This window comes from Ammospiza caudacuta, chromosome 2 (assembly GCF_027887145.1).
Source record: "Ammospiza caudacuta isolate bAmmCau1 chromosome 2, bAmmCau1.pri, whole genome shotgun sequence".
Taxonomy (NCBI): domain Eukaryota; kingdom Metazoa; phylum Chordata; class Aves; order Passeriformes; family Passerellidae; genus Ammospiza; species Ammospiza caudacuta.
In genome coordinates, this window is record NC_080594.1 from 32,889,840 (window position 1) to 32,907,035 (window position 17,196).

At 41.1% G+C, this 17,196-nt stretch overlaps 2 protein-coding genes across 2 annotated transcripts; both read right to left on the reverse strand.

The window, feature by feature from the left end:
- Nucleotides 1-3,956: 3,956 nt before the first annotated feature.
- On the reverse strand, nt 3,957-4,892 carry LOC131572390 (taste receptor type 2 member 40-like). Its single transcript, XM_058825561.1, has one exon. The coding sequence runs from the start codon at nt 4,890-4,892 to the stop codon at nt 3,957-3,959; it is 936 nt and encodes a 311-aa protein (XP_058681544.1).
- Nucleotides 4,893-10,719: 5,827 nt separating this feature from the next.
- LOC131572391 (taste receptor type 2 member 40-like) lies at nt 10,720-11,655 on the reverse strand. The gene has a single exon (XM_058825563.1). The coding sequence runs from the start codon at nt 11,653-11,655 to the stop codon at nt 10,720-10,722; it is 936 nt and encodes a 311-aa protein (XP_058681546.1).
- Nucleotides 11,656-17,196: the final 5,541 nt, after the last annotated feature.

A 17,196-nucleotide genomic window follows, 5' to 3' on the forward strand; every position in this document is an offset into this window, starting at 1 on the left:
GAGAACAAAGAAACTAATTGCTTTTGTGAGGTGTTTTACCAGGAGCAAGAACCTCTTGCCCTGGCTCAGTTTTTCTCTGTAAAGAGGTTTGTTATTATGCCTTTTCTTAAAACTTTTTTGTTTCCAACACTGCCACAGAAGCCATCCTGCTGATTTTATGCCTTCTAAGGTAGCTGAGCTATCTTGGCTGTGATATAGATCTCCAAGATCTTCTGAGACCTGGCTCAAGGAGACCATATATCACCTTTGAGGGGAATTTTTCACATGTACCTTGCACTGACTCTTTATGTCCGTGTGCATACAAGTGTGCATAGCTATGGCAAAACAGGAGAAATGCTGCTCTTTCAGGTGCTTTAAGTATCTTAGGTATCTAAGTAAATTAGGGCTGTAAGTAACTTTAAGCTATAAGCTAAGTTAAATGCTGTTGAGTGCTATTCCTTTGCTAAATTTTTAAGTTTAAGGTATAATTTAAGTTATGTTAAATGCTGTTCAGTGTTGTTCCATTACTAAATTGTCAAGTTTAAGGTACAAGTAAGGTACTGTTAAGTTTGAGTGCTATTAAGCTTTTATGCTGTGTTTCTTTTTATCCTTGCCCTTTCTATCCTTTTATCACACACAGCTAAACACACGCACAAAAATAGATAGTACTTGGTTAATTTCTGTTTAGATTGAGTGGATTTTTGTTTGTTCCTTTTTTACCCTTGGTGTGCCTTAACCGTCTAGTAAGTAGTAGAGTGAACCATGCCACTGACCTTTGTCATGCTGTTGCTTAGTATTAAATCTGGTTTTTACTGATACCCTTGCTGGTGGTTTTTTAAGCAATCTCAACTTTCAAAACACTGAATAATGAGGTTTTCTATTCAGGTCTCCTTTTTTCCCTTATAAGTGATCTGGGAATCCATGAGTGCAAGATGTACTTGCAGATACAACCTTTCTGTGATTGTGATAAAAACAAAGAGTAATTTGCTGACAACTCCCTTAAGCAGAAATTTCCTCTGTTTTTTGAGCAACTGACATGAATTCCTCCTGGACTTTCACCAACACATATATGCAGTCATAGCTGAACTGAAATTTCTGCCCATTCTGCATTTTAGGTTAATTCAACACACTTTACATATGTGTGCAACTACTTGAAGATAATAGAATATTTGTTTTTCAACTCTGAGCTTAACGTAGTGTTCCATTCCATTTCATGGGATAGATGAAAATAATTCAAAAGATAAGTGCAGATATCATAATTTTAATGTCCCGTCATAAAAGAAAGATAGTTTTCTAAGAGATTTCACTGCATATGTAAAAGGTGCAAAAAGAGCTCAGTGAATTGGCCTGAATACACAGCAAATTTTGGCTTGTGAAAGACTCTTGCAGTTCAGCCATGAGTAAGACTTGCATTTCCATATCTCAACAAACTTAGCTCCTCTGAGATGAAAAAATAAGGAATTTTGGTTAAGAAATTGTCTGTTTAATAGATGTGTATTTTGGTGTATGACTCTATCCAGTGAAATGTTCCATTCCTGCCTTTCATTTCAATATGCAGAGTAATAAGGGACCATCAGATAATGTGCCCAACTGCCAATTGTACATGTGCTACCAATTCTTAAATCATGTTCTGGTGGGCATTGAAAGCAGAGTCCATCAGCTGTTGTCCAGAATTTCCATAATGAAAACTCCAGGCATGCTTATAGGAACGCAAATCAGAGAAGGATCCTGTAGTCATCTCTCATCTAGATGTTTGCATTTCTTGCATTGAGCTAAGGATTCTAATCAAATTACTGTTTTTTCACTTGGAAAAGACTGTGCTTTAGAAAAGAAATGGAGTCTATTCTCTTTTTTGAATTACTCACTGATGACTTTTTTCATCATTAAATTACAGTAATATAGAAAAGTACTTTTAACAGAAAAGGGCTTTGTTTAAAATGCTGTCCTCATTGCTTTATGTTATGTGTGTGCAGTTTCCTAGAAAATCTTGTGAGTGTTTTCCTGGATGTTCAATGTGAAAAGCTACAGGACAAGATGATTTGCATGATGTCTTTCAGCAATGTTAGAGCAGGATGAGCTTTGAATTTTGTTTCTTTCCTGATTTGCTTCACTGTACCAGATATGAATCTAGCTGCCATTGCAGTAATGTGACATGGGTGTGTGTGGAAATAGCTTGTATGTTTCAGAAGGGTCTGATTCCATGACTTCCAAAGCTTCTTCAGGTTGCAAACTGGCAGGTTTAAGGTGGAGGGAACAAATCACCTTTAGATTACAAAGAGAACAGAGAAAAGTGAAATTGCCTGCTCTCAGACAAGATACATGTCTTCAGAGGATCCTAAGCCCAAGAAATATAATTCTTCTATTAATACAGGAGTTGCTACTTTCCTTCCCAGAACAAATCCCTTGTCAAACTCATAATTTATCCAATAGAATGCAGGGATTTAGTAGATGGTGTATATAATGCATGTTAAAGATATTTTTCTTCATATGGTCAGAGTTAGTTAGGAGGTTAGTTACCGAAAGAAAGGTCTCCCAGAAGACCGACCCTATGAGGAGCCTTCCAATATTTCTGTTGGCTTTCCCTCTTAGATTTCCAAATGTATGCTAAAAAACTGGTAACTACTTGATTAAATTTTATAGAAAGGAAGCTTTGGAGGAAAGATGTACTTAAAGAGGCAGGAAAACAGCACAAGAACCCGCTTTTGAATCCCATGTGCATGAGGAATGTGGAATAAGGGAACGTTAAACCAAATGGTGTGAGAGCAGCTGTTTGGGGTGTCCCTGCTGAGCAGCCGTGTGCCTCAGAGCTCAGGCCTGAGCAGGACAGCACACACGGGTTGTGGGTTGAGCACAGCCCACGAGTTCTGCCTGTTGGTGTGGTCAGAGAGCTCTGAGGTTTGTTCCTGAAGGCCGGTGAGGGGAGAGCAGGGAAGGGCAGAGGATGGACCAACCCTCCCAACACGGGTGTCTCATGGTGCTGGGCTGGCAACCAGCATGGTGACAGTGCATGGTGCTGACAATGGCATGTCAGGGTGCCATTGCCATTGGCTCAACTTATACCATCCCTGTTAAATGGCATAAAAATGTTCATGGAAGCCGGTGGTGTCACCTGTGGCACAAATTATGTCATGAGGGAAAGGAAGACTCCATCCCGGGTTATCCTTTGACATGATATATTTTAATTTGTAGAAGAAGGCTATTCAGGCACAGACTCAGCTCAATTACAGGTACATTGCTTCACACAGATTGACAACATCCAAATGAGACATATTGAACCAGGATGGGCATAGTGAATGCAAGGCCCAGGTCATGTATGTTTCTGTGTCAGTTACTTCAGAAGTATGTAACATCCCACTGCAGCTGGAAAGGATTCTGAACCTCCAGTTCTGATGTAACAATAATGCAGTGACACAGATCACTTTTTCAGCAAGAAGAGGAATCTCAAAAGGCCATGTCATTCTTTCCTGAGCCATGCTGGAATGTTAGAAACACCTTTAGAATCAGCAAATATTTTACTAGAATTCAATCAGATTTGAAAATGATGAATGAGATATTCTGAAAATATTGGGAATTCCTCAGAATCCTCATTAGGAGGTTTTAGTAACTAGAAACCGCAATGAAGCCTTATGTTCACAGAATGTGTCCATGCCTGTGCTTAAAGTGGTCTATTCTATGGATCAGGTATTGTAACCTCAAGCATTCCAAGAGATTCCATTCTAGTCTGAGTCTTGGCCCTGCTTTTCTGCTGTTTTAGAGAAACTGTGTTGATTTCCAGGGAAAGTACAGCTGATAATAGACAACATACACAATTATTCTTAATAAGACTAACATCCAATAAAAAGAAATTCCTACCTTCCTATTGACTGCTGATCAAGGCCCTAATCTACTCATTCCAACATCTATTATTTATCCATCTGATGATTTCAATTTAATTGTTCTGGATCTAAACTAGAAAATCCAGGCTAAGTCACTGTCTTTTACATGCAAGCAGTTCTTCCATGACAGTTAATGTGGTGCCAAATCCTAGGTGGCAGCTGTTGAAATTTGGGATTGCTCCAAATTAAGACCAATGTGTGTGCTGTAGGGCAGGCAGCCATTAAAACAACACAAATCATTTCTCCATTGCTTAAAGGTGAAAAAATGTTAAATAATATGAAAAGAACACAAATAAAGTATATAATGTAAAGGAAAAGGAAGGAGCAGACTGACTTGATGGCTTTCATATGGGCCTCCAAGCTGGGATCCCTGAAGCCACTTGCATTATTTTGCATGCGTCTGGTGTGGATCCACAGAGACCAAATCAGCAGTACACTTGAAACAACAGACAGTATTAAAGGCATACCTATACCAGCATTACAGATAAGGATTAATAAACCCAAATTGTCTTTCCTTGTGGTTGTCCATGCTGAGGTGTTTGTCATGGATGAAAGAGCAGTGATGTTCTCGTGCACACTGTAGACATCCCAGGTGAAGGGAATTGCAGCTGTGAAGGAGCAGAGCCATGATGTGAGCAGCATCCAGGGCACCAGCCTGGCAATTCTCAGCTTCAGCCAGATGAAGAAAGACTGTGTAAAACTGGCAACCTTGATGCAATAGAAGACACTAAGCCAGGCTCCAAACCAGAGGCTGGAGTAGCTCAGAAATGTAAACATTATCTTGGCAGCTGTTAGCAGGTTTTCTTTGTAAAAGAAATTTTCATAAAATATATTCATGAAGTAATCCAGTGTATTCCATGACTGCACAATGAATCTAGATGAACTCAGCGAGATCACGATTATATCATATGGGGGCCATGTTTTGCTCCCAATGCAGCTCAATGAACTGGCAGCCAAGATAATTCCATTTCCCAGAATTCCTGCCATAGATTCAATTATAGCAATTGATAGACAAAGGAGAGCAAAAGATGTCATCATTGCAACTGAAGGGCTTGTGATTATTACTCAGCTTCTCCTGGGCTCCTGAATGCCTTAGGTCTGTCACGTACTTCCAATGCCAGGGAGCTGTTATGGGCAATGCTCACCTATTTATCTCAGGGGCAGAGGTATCCTAATGACATTTATATTTCTGCTGTTTTACATCTTGTTTTCTGGGTTGATCACTCAGTTGATTTGTTGAAGCATGCAATTTGAATGAAGATTGAATAACAGTTTTTTGCAATTTGGCCGAGGAGTTTGCATTGAAATGGTGAAGGGATTTACATCGGAAGGGTTATGGAGCAGGTGAGCTGTGGTGTCTACAAATGTGGGATCTGCACTCCATTGGTTATGTTCTTCTTTACATGTCTAGATTTGTTTTTTATACCTGATGCCCTAATCTCTCCCTGTCTTGCAGAGATATGGCTACAGGGTTTATGAAAAATACTTGTCATTACAACTCCTTATCTAAGGGCAGCTCCTTTGCTTTATTTGGTATATTCAAATTGTTGCTGCAAGGAGGATTTTCACACTTTCTTTTTTGTGTATTGATATTTTTAAGTATTATACTGATCATTGTGTGCTTGCTCAGATTGTCCCGAAAGAGGACAAAAATCTGTGGGAAGATAAACACAGCAAAAGGAAAATCATTTTAGCAGAGTATTTCACTTGCCTGTTTTTCACAAGCATATTCAAAAAGTGCAGGAATTTCCCAAGGAATTTAAGATCTGGCAATATACAACATTGGATACAGGAGCAATGACAACCTATTAATCAAGTCCGTTTTGCTCCATATGGAATATGCATGCCTTTAAAATTCTTCTATACTTGCTAAAAGAACTGAATTAAAACTCTTTCCCCATCTGGAAAGAAACAGTTGAGTGGAGAGTCTTGAGTGCATTGAAAAACTTAGAGACTTAACATTTTATCTGTAGCCCAGAACACAGAAGGAAACACACAAAAGCTCTTCAGAAATGCAGTGACACAGGTTGCTAGCACAGTAAGAAGCTGTCAGCAGTGATCAAATGAGAAATTTTGAGGTGCTTTCTAGGTTGTTTCTTTGGGTTGTCTGCATTTCACAATGCTTAAGGTAATCTGTGATTGCCTAGGGAAGTGATAAAACTGTTTTCATTATGCACCTGTAGAAGTAAAACTTTGTGACCATTCACCTCACATAAATGTATATTTGTTTATATATTTCATATATATACGACTCTATGTGTTATGTGCATGTTATGTCCAGATACTGATTATTATAATACACATCAAAATAAATAATTTAATAATTAATATAAAGTGAACAATATTTTTTAAATTATTTCATTTTAATATTGGTACAAACTCTTTTTTTCTTCTCATTAAAAATATTAGTAATTTTTTTAAGTGAGAGCAATGTAATCTGATATGTTCCATTACTTTCTTAGATTCTAGGGGTTTTTTTACCAATTTGTGGCACAGTGATTCAAAGGTCGGGCTCTACATTCAGTTTCTTTTGATACTGGTTTGCATGACTTTCCGACTATCACATCTGCAAACTTCTTTGGTGAAATTTGGCAGTAAATATCAAAATTCCCTGCTGTCAAATCTTGCAAACCAATCAAATATTGTTCTGGTCTGATAGGTTTAATAACTGGGTCCAAAACTCACAGAAGATCGTCCTTAGAAAGTTGTAAAAATCGATTAGAACATTCTGCGTCCAAATTTTGCAAGCATACCTGTATGGGAGTTGTTGAAGTTCTCACACTTATACAATTTTTGGCACGAAAATCTTTTGAAAAGCAGTTACTTTCTCATCCATTTTAAAATCTCAATTTCACCTTGAAGAAACATAAAAGTGTGTTTGGTTTTTTGACAGGAATAGCTCTGTAGCATGCTACAGACAGACACTTCCAAAAGAAAAAGGTAGGTGAGCAAATATGTATCACTTCCCTTTTAGTAAAAAAAAACTGTGGAGCTGCTGTTTAAATTCAACGCATTAAATTCAGCTCTTTTAAGCTCACTCATGGAATCACAGAATCACAGAAAGTTTTGGGTTGAAGGGGGCCTTAAAGACCATTCAGTTCCAATGCCCTGCCATAGGCAGGGACACCTTCCTGTGGAGCAGGCAACTCAAAGCCCATTCAGCATTGAGCCTGAGCCTCTTGCCACAAGACAACCAGCAAATGTCTGTGTGATCTGTGTGGGGTTCAGGGGCAAGGTTTTGGCAGCTGGGAGGCTGCAGGGGTGGTTTGTGTGAGAAGAGACCAGAACGTGCCCCCGTGTCGCACAGAACCAGTCCCTGTTACCCCCAAAAGGGACGGACCATTGGCCAAGGCTCTGCCCACCAGTGCTGCCGGTGACATCTGTGTGACAACTCATTTAAGGAAGGGTAAAGACCAGTGCACAGCAACTGTGAGTGAGAGGACAGAGAGAGAAATGTGAGCGAAACAGCCTTGCAGACAGCCAGGTCAGTGAAGAAGGAAGGGGACAAGATGCTCCAGGCACCAGGGCAGACATTGCCATGCTTTCCCTGGAGAGGACCGTGCTGATGTAGAGTGAGACCCTGCAGGTGTTAGCAGGGTCACACTGCAGCAGATATCCACACTGCAGCCTGAGGAGAGCCCCCTTGGCAGCAGGTGATTGTGCCCTGAAGGAAGCTGCATCCTGTGGAGATCCCACCATGGAGAAGGTTCATGGCAGGAGCTGCAGCCTGTGGGGATCCCGTGCTGCAGCACTTTGTTCCTGGAAGATTGCACCCTGTGGAAAGGATTCCTCCTGCAGTCCCCATTCCCTGTTCCCCAGCCCCGCTCAGGGAAGGAGAAGATGGGAGTGTGAAGAGGCAGGGATGGGGGGAAAAGGTTTCTGGTTTTGTTCTTTCTTTCTTTCTCACTCCTCTAGTCTGTTATTGATTGGGAATCTCTTATGGATTAGAAATAAGTTCAATTATTTTGCCCATGTTGAAGGGATCCCCAGAAGGCAAGGCAAAGACAGTGAGGGCACTGTCAGGCCTGCAGTCCACCTACAATGTGGGCAAGGACAGTAGATAAGCTCTGTGAGAACAATTAGGGACAGGCACATGTCCAGGGATTGCCAGCCATATCCAGAGTGAAAAGACATGCCCAGGATCAAGCCAGTAATTCCAATCTGCAGGCCAGGATCAGTATCCAAGTGAGCCAAGCAGGTGGAAAGGCCCAAGCAAAGCTGCAGCAGAGCTCAAGGAGAGTCCAAGGTACACCCAGCAAGCTTAGGAGCAGCTCCTGAATGTAGAGGGCTCCAAGCCCCACTGAGGCTTCACTCAGCAACTTGCTAAAAGGCCAGTCAGGTGGACTGTGGAAGCTGGCTCTGAAACAAGGCAGCCAAACCCCAAAAGCAAGGCCTTACTTTCAGCAGAATGTCCATTCATCGTTTTTTGTCTTTCCCTGACCACACATGTACAGAAAAGTAGTACAGCCTGGCACACAGGTTTGTTTTTTTTTTTGAAATCCTGCTGTGATGGGCACTGAAAATTGACTCCATTGCATGTTGTCCTGAATGTCAATGATGAAAATTCCAGGCATGCTTATAGGAATGGAAATCAGTGAAGAATCCTGGGATCCTGTAGTGATCTCTCATGTAGATATTTGAATGTCTTGCCTTGAGCTAAGGACTCTAATCAGATTACTGTTTTTGTTTTTTTCTTGGAAGAGACTGCGCTTTAGAACAAGAATGGGGATGGTTTTTTTTTCTTTCTGCCTCTGAATTACACACTGGTGATTTTTTTTATCATTAAATTCTGGAAATCTGGAAAGGTGTTTTTATAGGAAATGGTTTTGTTGGCCTCATTGTTTTATGTTGCATGTGAGCATCTTATAAATTCTTGTGAGCTTTACCTGGATCTTCAATGCAAAGAGCTACAGGACAAGATGATTTGCATTATGTCCTTCTGGCAATGTTAGAGCAAGATGAGCTTTGAGTTTGGTTTGTTTCATGATTTGATTCACTGTACCAGACTTGAATCAAGCTGCTATTGCAGTAATGTGTCATTGGTGTGTGTGAAAAAAGTTCATATGTTTTGGAATGGACTGATTCCATGACTTCCAGAACTTCTTCAGGTTGCAAACTGGTAGGTCCACTGGGGTGGACCAATCCACCTTTATATTACAAAGAGAAGAGAAAAAAGAGAAAAATGCCTACAATCAGACATGATTCATATCTTCAGAGGATCCTAAGCCCAAGAAATATCACATTCCTACTAATACCGGAGTTGCTACTTTCCTTCCCAGAACAAATCCCTGTCAAACTTATAATTTATCCAACAGAACACAGTGATTTAGTAATTGGTGTATATAATGCATGTTGAAGATATTTTTCTTCATATGGCCGGAGTTGGTTAGCTGGTCACTTACAGACAGAAATGTCTCCCAGGAGACTGACCCTACGAGGAGCCTTCCAGTATTTCTGTTGGCTTTCCCTCTTAGATCCATGAATTCATGTGAATGAATTGGAAACTCTTTGATATTATTTTAGGGAACTAAACCTTTGGAGGAAAGATGTACTTAAAGAGGCAGGAAAACAGCACAAGAACTGCTTTTGAATCCCGTGTGCATGAGGAATGTGGAATAAGGGAACGTTAAACCAAATGGTGTGAGAGCAGCTGTTCAGGGTGTCCCTGCTGAGCAGCCGTGTGCCTCAGAGCTCAGGCCTGAGCAGGACAGCACACACGGGTTGTGGGTTGAGCACAGCCCACGTGTTCTGCCTGTTGGTGTGGTCAGAGAGCTCTGAGGTTTGTTCCTGAAGGCCGGTGAGGGGAGAGCAGGGAAGGGCAGAGGATGGACCAACCCTCCCAACACGGGTGTCTCATGGTGCTGGGCTGGCAACCAGCATGGTGACAGTGCATGGTGCTGACAATGGCATGTCAGGGTGCCATTGCCATTGGCTCAACTTTCAGCATGTCTATAAAGTGGCATAGAAAATATTTCTGCAAGCCAGTGGTGTCACCTGTGGCACAATTTATGTCATGAGGGAAAGGAAGGCTCCACCCCAAGTTATATCCTTTGACTAGTTAGATTTTAATTTTTAGAAAAAAGCAACACAGGTACAGACTTAACACAATTACAGTACATTGCTACAAACAGATCGACAACATCCAAACCAGACACATTGAATCAGGATGAGCTTAATGAACACAAGACCCTAGTCCAGTATGTTTCTGTGTCAATTACTTTAGCAGTATGTAAAATCCCCCTGCAGCTGGAAAGGATTCTGAACCTCCAGTTCTGATGTAACAATAATGCAGTGACACAAGTCACTATTTCAACAAGAGGAGGAATCTCAAAAGGCCATGTCATTCCTTCCTGAACCATTCGGGAATGTTATATACACCTTTAGAATCAGCAAATATTTTACTAGAATTCAACCAGATTTGAAAATGATGAATGAGATATTCTGAAAATATTGGGAATTCCTCAGAATCCTCATTAGGAGGTGTTAGTAACCAGAAACCACTTTGAAGCCTTATGTTCACAGAATGTGTCCATGCCTGTGCTTAAAGTGGTCTATTATATTTGTATCAGGTGTTCTAACCTCAATCATTTCAAGAGATTCCATACAAGTCTGTGTCTTGGCCTTGTTTTTGTGCTCTCTTAGGGAAATTGTGATGATTTCCAATGAAAGTACAGCCGATAATAGGCAACATACACGATTATTCTTAACAAGACTGACATCTTCATAAAGCAAATTCCTACCTTCCTATTGACTGCTGATCAAGGCCCTAATCTACTCATTCCAACATCTGTTATTTATCCCTCTGATGATTTCAATTTAATTGTTCTGGATCTAAACTAGAAAGTCCAGGCTAAGTCACTGTCTTTTACATGCAAGCAGTTCTTCCATGACAGTTAATGTGGTGCCAAATCCTAGGTGGCAGCTGTTGAAATTTGGGATTGCTCCAAATTAAGACCAATGTGTGTGCTGTAGGGCAGGCAGCCAATAATACAACACAGATTGAGTCTGCATTGCTTAAAGCTGAAAAAACATTGAATACGATGATAAGAACACAAATAAAGTATATAATGTAAAGGAAAAGGAAGGAGCAGACTGACTTGATGGCTTTCATATGGGCCTCCAAGCTGGGATCCCTGAAGCCACTTGCATTATTTTGCATGCGTCTGGTGTGGATCCACAGAGACCAAATCAGCAGTACACTTGAAACAACAGACAGTATTAAAGGCATACCTATACCAGCATTACAGATAAGGATTAATAAACCCAAATTGTCTTTCCTTGTGGTTGTCCATGCTGAAGAGTTTGTCATGGATGACGGAGCAGTGATGTTCTCGTGCACACTGTAGACATCCCAGGTGAAGGAAATTGCAGCTGTGAAGGAGCAGAGCCATGATGTGAGCAGCATCCAGGGCACCAGCCTGGCAATTCTCAGCTTCAGCCAGATGAAGAAAGACTGTGTAAAACTGGCAACCTTGATGCAATAGAAGACACTAAGCCAGGCTCCAAACCAGAGGCTGGAGTAGCTCAGAAATGTAAACATTATCTTGGCAGCTGTTAGCAGGTTTTCTTTGTAAAAGAAATTTTCATAAAATATATTCATGAAGTAATCCAGTGTATTCCATGACTGCAAAATTAATCTAGATGAACTCAGTGAGATCACGATCATATCATATGGGGGCCATGTTTTGCTCCCAATGCAGCTCAATGAACTGGCAGCCAAGATAATTCCATTTCCCAGAATTCCTGCCATAGATTCAATTATAGCAATTGATAGACAAAGGAGAGCAAAAGATGTCATCATTGCAACTGAAGGGCTTGTGATCATTACTCAGCTTCTCCTGGGCTCCTGAATGCCTTAGGTCTGTCACGTACTTCCAATGCCAGGGAGCTGTTATGGGCAATGCTCACCTATTTATCTCAGGGGCAGAGGTATCCTAATGACATTTATATTTCTGCTGTTTTACATCTTGTTTTGGGGGTTGGTAGCTCAGCTGCTTGTTCTAAGCATGCAAATGGGGTCAAGATTCAATTACATAGCTTTCATTTTTGTTGGAGGATATGCATTGGAAGGGCTATTGAGCAGGTGAACTGTGGTGTTTACAAATGTGGGTTTCCACTCCAATGTCTGGTGTACTTCTTTCCATATCTAGATTTGCTTTTCTATCTAATGCCTTAATGTCTCCCTTTGTTGCACTGTTATCTCTTCAGGGTTTCTGAGACAAAGTTGCCATGGCCTCTTTATAATAGTTGTGTTGGTGTTCTCTTTATCAGATATTTTCAAGTTACTGTTGCAAAGACAATTACCATGTTTTTCTTTTGTCTATGGAAAATTTAAAGCATTTTAATTATCAGTGCATGCTTCCTCTAAGTGTCCCAGTGGAGAACGATAAATTTCTGTGGGAAGATCAGAACAGAGAAAATGAAAACAATTTTACAGAGTTCCTCACTGGTACATTTTTCACCTGCCTCCAGAATAGATGTGGAATTTGCCTAACGAATTTAAGATCTGGGAATATACAACATTACATACAGGGGCAATGTCACAAGCATTATTTGAGGCACAATTTTGCTCCCCTGTGGAATATGCATGTTTTTGAAATTCTGTCATATATGCTAAAAGAAGTGAATTCAAACACTTTCCACATGCAAGGAGATACAGGTCTTCTAAGTAAGTGGAGAGGCTTGGATTCCTTAAAAGGCTTTGGAACTCGGGTTTCATGGGTAGCCCAGAATACGGAAAGAAGCACACCAAGGCTCTTCAGAAACACAGTGGCACAAGTAGCTGTCAGTAGCACAGTAAGAAGCTGTAGGGAGTGATCAAATGGGAAATTCTGAGATGTTTTCAAGGTGGTTTCTTTGAGTAGTTTGAAATTTCCTAGTGCTTAATGTAATCTATGACGGCCTAGGAGAGTGATCGAGCCTTTTTGATCATGCACTCATGGGAGTAAAACTTCATGAGCATTCACCTCAGATTTATGTACATTTGTTTATATATTTTATGTGTGTACTGTATGTATTATGGACATATAAGGAACAGATAATTATTATTTGAAAATATACACCAAGAAAAAAATTGACATAATTGCAGACCAAATAAAAAATATTTTAAAGATTATTTCACTTTAGCATTGCTACAAACTCTTTTTCTCTTCTCACGAAGAATATTATTAATAATTATTTTTAGTGAGAACAACATGATTGCATATGCTTCATTTTTGTTTTTTAATCTGGGCTTATCACTTTGTGACACGGTGATTCAGAGACCTCGCTCTGTGTTCAGTTTTGTTTCATACATGCTCTGAATGGCTTTCCCGCTATCACATCGGCAAAGTTCTTTGTTGAAATTCAGTTGAAATTGCCAATTTCCCTCTTGTCAAAACTTGCCAACAACTCACCTATTCTTCTGGTTCTATATGTTTACCAAACAGATTCAAAACTCACAGAAGCTCTTGTTTTGGAGGTTTTAAAAAGAGTTTAGAACATTCGGCTTCCAAATTTTGCAAGTGTACTTGTATGAGAGTTGTTGAAGTTCTCACACTTACACAATTTTTGGCACGAAAATCTTTTGAAAAGCAGTTACTTTCTCATCCATTTTAAAATCTCACTTTCACCTTGAAGAAACATAAAAGTGTGTTTGGTTTTTTGACAGGAATAGCTCTGTAGCATGCTACAGACAGACACTTCCAAAAGAAAAAGGTAGGTGAGCAAATATGTATCACTTCCCTTTTAGTAAAAAAAAACTGTGGAGCTGCTGTTTAAATTCAACGCATTAAATTCAGCTCTTTTAAGCTCACTCATGGAATCACAGAATCACAGAAAGTTTTGGGTTGAAGGGGGCCTTAAAGACCATTCAGTTCCAATGCCCTGCCATAGGCAGGGACACCTTCCTGTGGAGCAGGCAACTCAAAGCCCATTCAGCATTGAGCCTGAGCCTCTTGCCACAAGACAACCAGCAAATGTCTGTGTGATCTGTGTGGGGTTCAGGGGCAAGGTTTTGGCAGCTGGGAGGCTGCAGGGGTGGTTTGTGTGAGAAGAGACCAGAACGTGCCCCCGTGTCGCACAGAACCAGTCCCTGTTACCCCCAAAAGGGACGGACCATTGGCCAAGGCTCTGCCCACCAGTGCTGCCGGTGACATCTGTGTGACAACTCATTTAAGGAAGGGTAAAGACCAGTGCACAGCAACTGTGAGTGAGAGGACAGAGAGAGAAATGTGAGCGAAACAGCCTTGCAGACAGCCAGGTCAGTGAAGAAGGAAGGGGACAAGATGCTCCAGGCACCAGGGCAGACATTGCCATGCTTTCCCTGGAGAGGACCGTGCTGATGTAGAGTGAGACCCTGCAGGTGTTAGCAGGGTCACACTGCAGCAGATATCCACACTGCAGCCTGAGGAGAGCCCCCTTGGCAGCAGGTGATTGTGCCCTGAAGGAAGCTGCATCCTGTGGAGATCCCACCATGGAGAAGGTTCATGGCAGGAGCTGCAGCCTGTGGGGATCCCGTGCTGCAGCACTTTGTTCCTGGAAGATTGCACCCTGTGGAAAGGATTCCCCCTGCAGTCCCCATTCCCTGTTCCCCAGCCCCGCTCAGGGAAGGAGAAGATGGGAGTGTGAAGAGGCAGGGATGAGGGGAAAAGGTTTCTGGTTTTGTTCTTTCTTTCTTTCTCACTCCTCTAGTCTGTTATTGATTGGGAATCTCTTATGGATTAGAAATAAGTTCAATTATTTTGCCCATGTTGAAGGGATCCCCAGAAGGCAAGGCAAAGACAGTGAGGGCACTGTCAGGCCTGCAGTCCACCTACAATGTGGGCAAGGACAGTAGATAAGCTCTGTGAGAACAATTAGGGACAGGCACATGTCCAGGGATTGCCAGCCATATCCAGAGTGAAAAGACATGCCCAGGATCAAGCCAGTAATTCCAATCTGCAGGCCAGGATCAGTATCCAAGTGAGCCAAGCAGGTGGAAAGGCCCAAGCAAAGCTGCAGCAGAGCTCAAGGAGAGTCCAAGGTACACCCAGCAAGCTTAGGAGCAGCTCCTGAATGTAGAGGGCTCCAAGCCCCACTGAGGCTTCACTCAGCAACTTGCTAAAAGGCCAGTCAGGTGGACTGTGGAAGCTGGCTCTGAAACAAGGCAGCCAAACCCCAAAAGCAAGGCCTTACTTTCAGCAGAATGTCCATTCATAGCCTGGCACACAGGTTTTTTTTTTTTTTTTTAAATCCTGCTGTGATGGGCACTGAAAATTGACTCCATTGCATGTTGTCCTGAATGTCAATGATGAAAATTCCAGGCATGCTTATAGGAATGGAAATCAGAGAAGGATCCTGTAGTGATCTCTCATGTACATAGTTGCGTTTCTTGCCTTGAGCTAAGGACTCTAATGAGATTACTTGGATTTTTTTCTTGGAAAAGATTGTGCTTAAGATAATAAATGTGTTCTTCTGTCTTTCTCTGATTTTGTTATTGATTATTATTTTCATCATTAAATTATAGAAACCCAGAAGAGTGCCTTTAAAAAAAAGGGCTTTGTTTCCAACGCTGGCTATTGTTTTTTGTTATATGCGAGCAGTTCTGTAGAAAATTTAGTGAGTTGTTTTTCCTGGACGCTCAATGAAAGAGGTACAGTACAAGATGATTTGCCTGATGTCCTTCTGGCAGTGTTAGAGCAAGATGAGCTTTGAATTTGGTTTGTTTTATGATTTGATTCCCCGTACCAGACTTGAATCAAGCTGCAAGAGGGTCTGACTAGCAATGGTGTGTATGCAAATCATTCATATGTTTTAGCTGGGTCTCAGTCCATGACTTTAAAATTTTTTCAGGTTGATATATGGTTAATTAAAATGTAGGAACCAAACCAATTTCCATCTTATGGAAAAATAGACAAATATATAAAAATGTCTACTTTCAAGCAATATGTGTGATATCAGAGAACCCCAACTGCTGTAATTCTCATCTTCTTACTAATACAGAGGCTGTTACTTTTGTTTTTCAAAACAGGTTTTTATCAAATTTATTTATTAACTTATCCAGTAGAACACAGGGATTAAGTAGATGGTGTATATAATGCATGTTGAAGATATTTTTATTCATGTGATAATAATTAGTTGGGTGGTCCTTTGCATGAAGGAACATCTAGCAGGAGATTGGCCCTATGAGGTGCCTTCCAATATCTTTGCCAGTGTTCCCTCTTAGATCCCCAAATTCATGTCAGTGAACTGGATAACTATTTGGTTTAATTTTATAGAAAGGAAGCTTTGGAGGGAAGATGTGCTTAAAGAGGCAGGAAAACAGCACAAGAACCCGCTTTTGAATCCCGTGTGCATGAGGAATGTGGAATAAGGGAACGTTAAACCAAATGGTGTGAGAGCAGCTGTTCGGGGTGTCCCTGCTGAGCAGCCGTGTGCCTCAGAGCTCAGGCCTGAGCAGGACAGCACACACGGGTTGTGGGTTGAGCACAGCCCACGTGTTCTGCCTGTTGGTGTGGTCAGAGAGCTCTGAGGTTTGTTCCTGAAGGCCGGTGAGGGGAGAGCAGGGAAGGGCAGAGGATGGACCAACCCTCCCAACACGGGTGTCTCATGGTGCTGGGCTGGCAACCAGCATGGTGACAGTGCATGGTGCTGACAATGGCATGTCAGGGTGCCATTGTCATTGGCTCAACTTATACCATCCCTGTTAAATGGCATAAAAATGTTCATGGAAGCCGGTGGTGTCACCTGTGGCACAAATTATGTCATGAGGGAAAGGAAGACTCCATCTCAAGTTATCCTTGGACTTGGTATTTATTAATTTGTAGAATAAAGAAATTCAGGCACAGACTCAGCTCAATTACAGGTACATTGCTTCAAACAGATTGACAACATCCAAACCATACACATTGAACCAGGATGGGCATAGTGAACACAAGGCTCAAGTCATGTATCTTTCAGTGACAGTTTCTTTAAAAGTGAATATACTCCCCCTGCAGCTGGAAAAGGGTCATGAAGCTCCAATTGTGATGTAACAATAATGCGCTGACAACAATCATTACTACAGGAAGAGCAGAAGAAGATCAAAAGGCTGTTTTGTTCTTTACTAAATCATACTGGAATCTGAGTCTTGGCCTTGTTTTTCTCTTGTTCTATAGCAACCATGGCAATTTGCAAGGAAAGTGTAGCAAATAGGAGACAACTTGTACAATTTTTCAAAATAAGACTCACATCCAACTAAAGCAAATTTGCACTCTTCATGATTCCAGATCAAGGGCCTATTAATTAATCTATTAATTCCAGTGACTATTATTTTATATTTCTGACAACTTCATTTTAATTGATTTGGATCTAAATTAGAAAGTCAAGACAAAATCATGATCTT

Bases quoted from the DNA above. Each gene is read 5' to 3' on its own strand.
- LOC131572390 (XM_058825561.1), bottom strand. From the start codon at position 4,892: ATGATGACATCTTTTGCTCTCCTTTGTCTATCAATTGCTATAATTGAA.
- LOC131572391 (XM_058825563.1), bottom strand. From the start codon at position 11,655: ATGATGACATCTTTTGCTCTCCTTTGTCTATCAATTGCTATAATTGAA.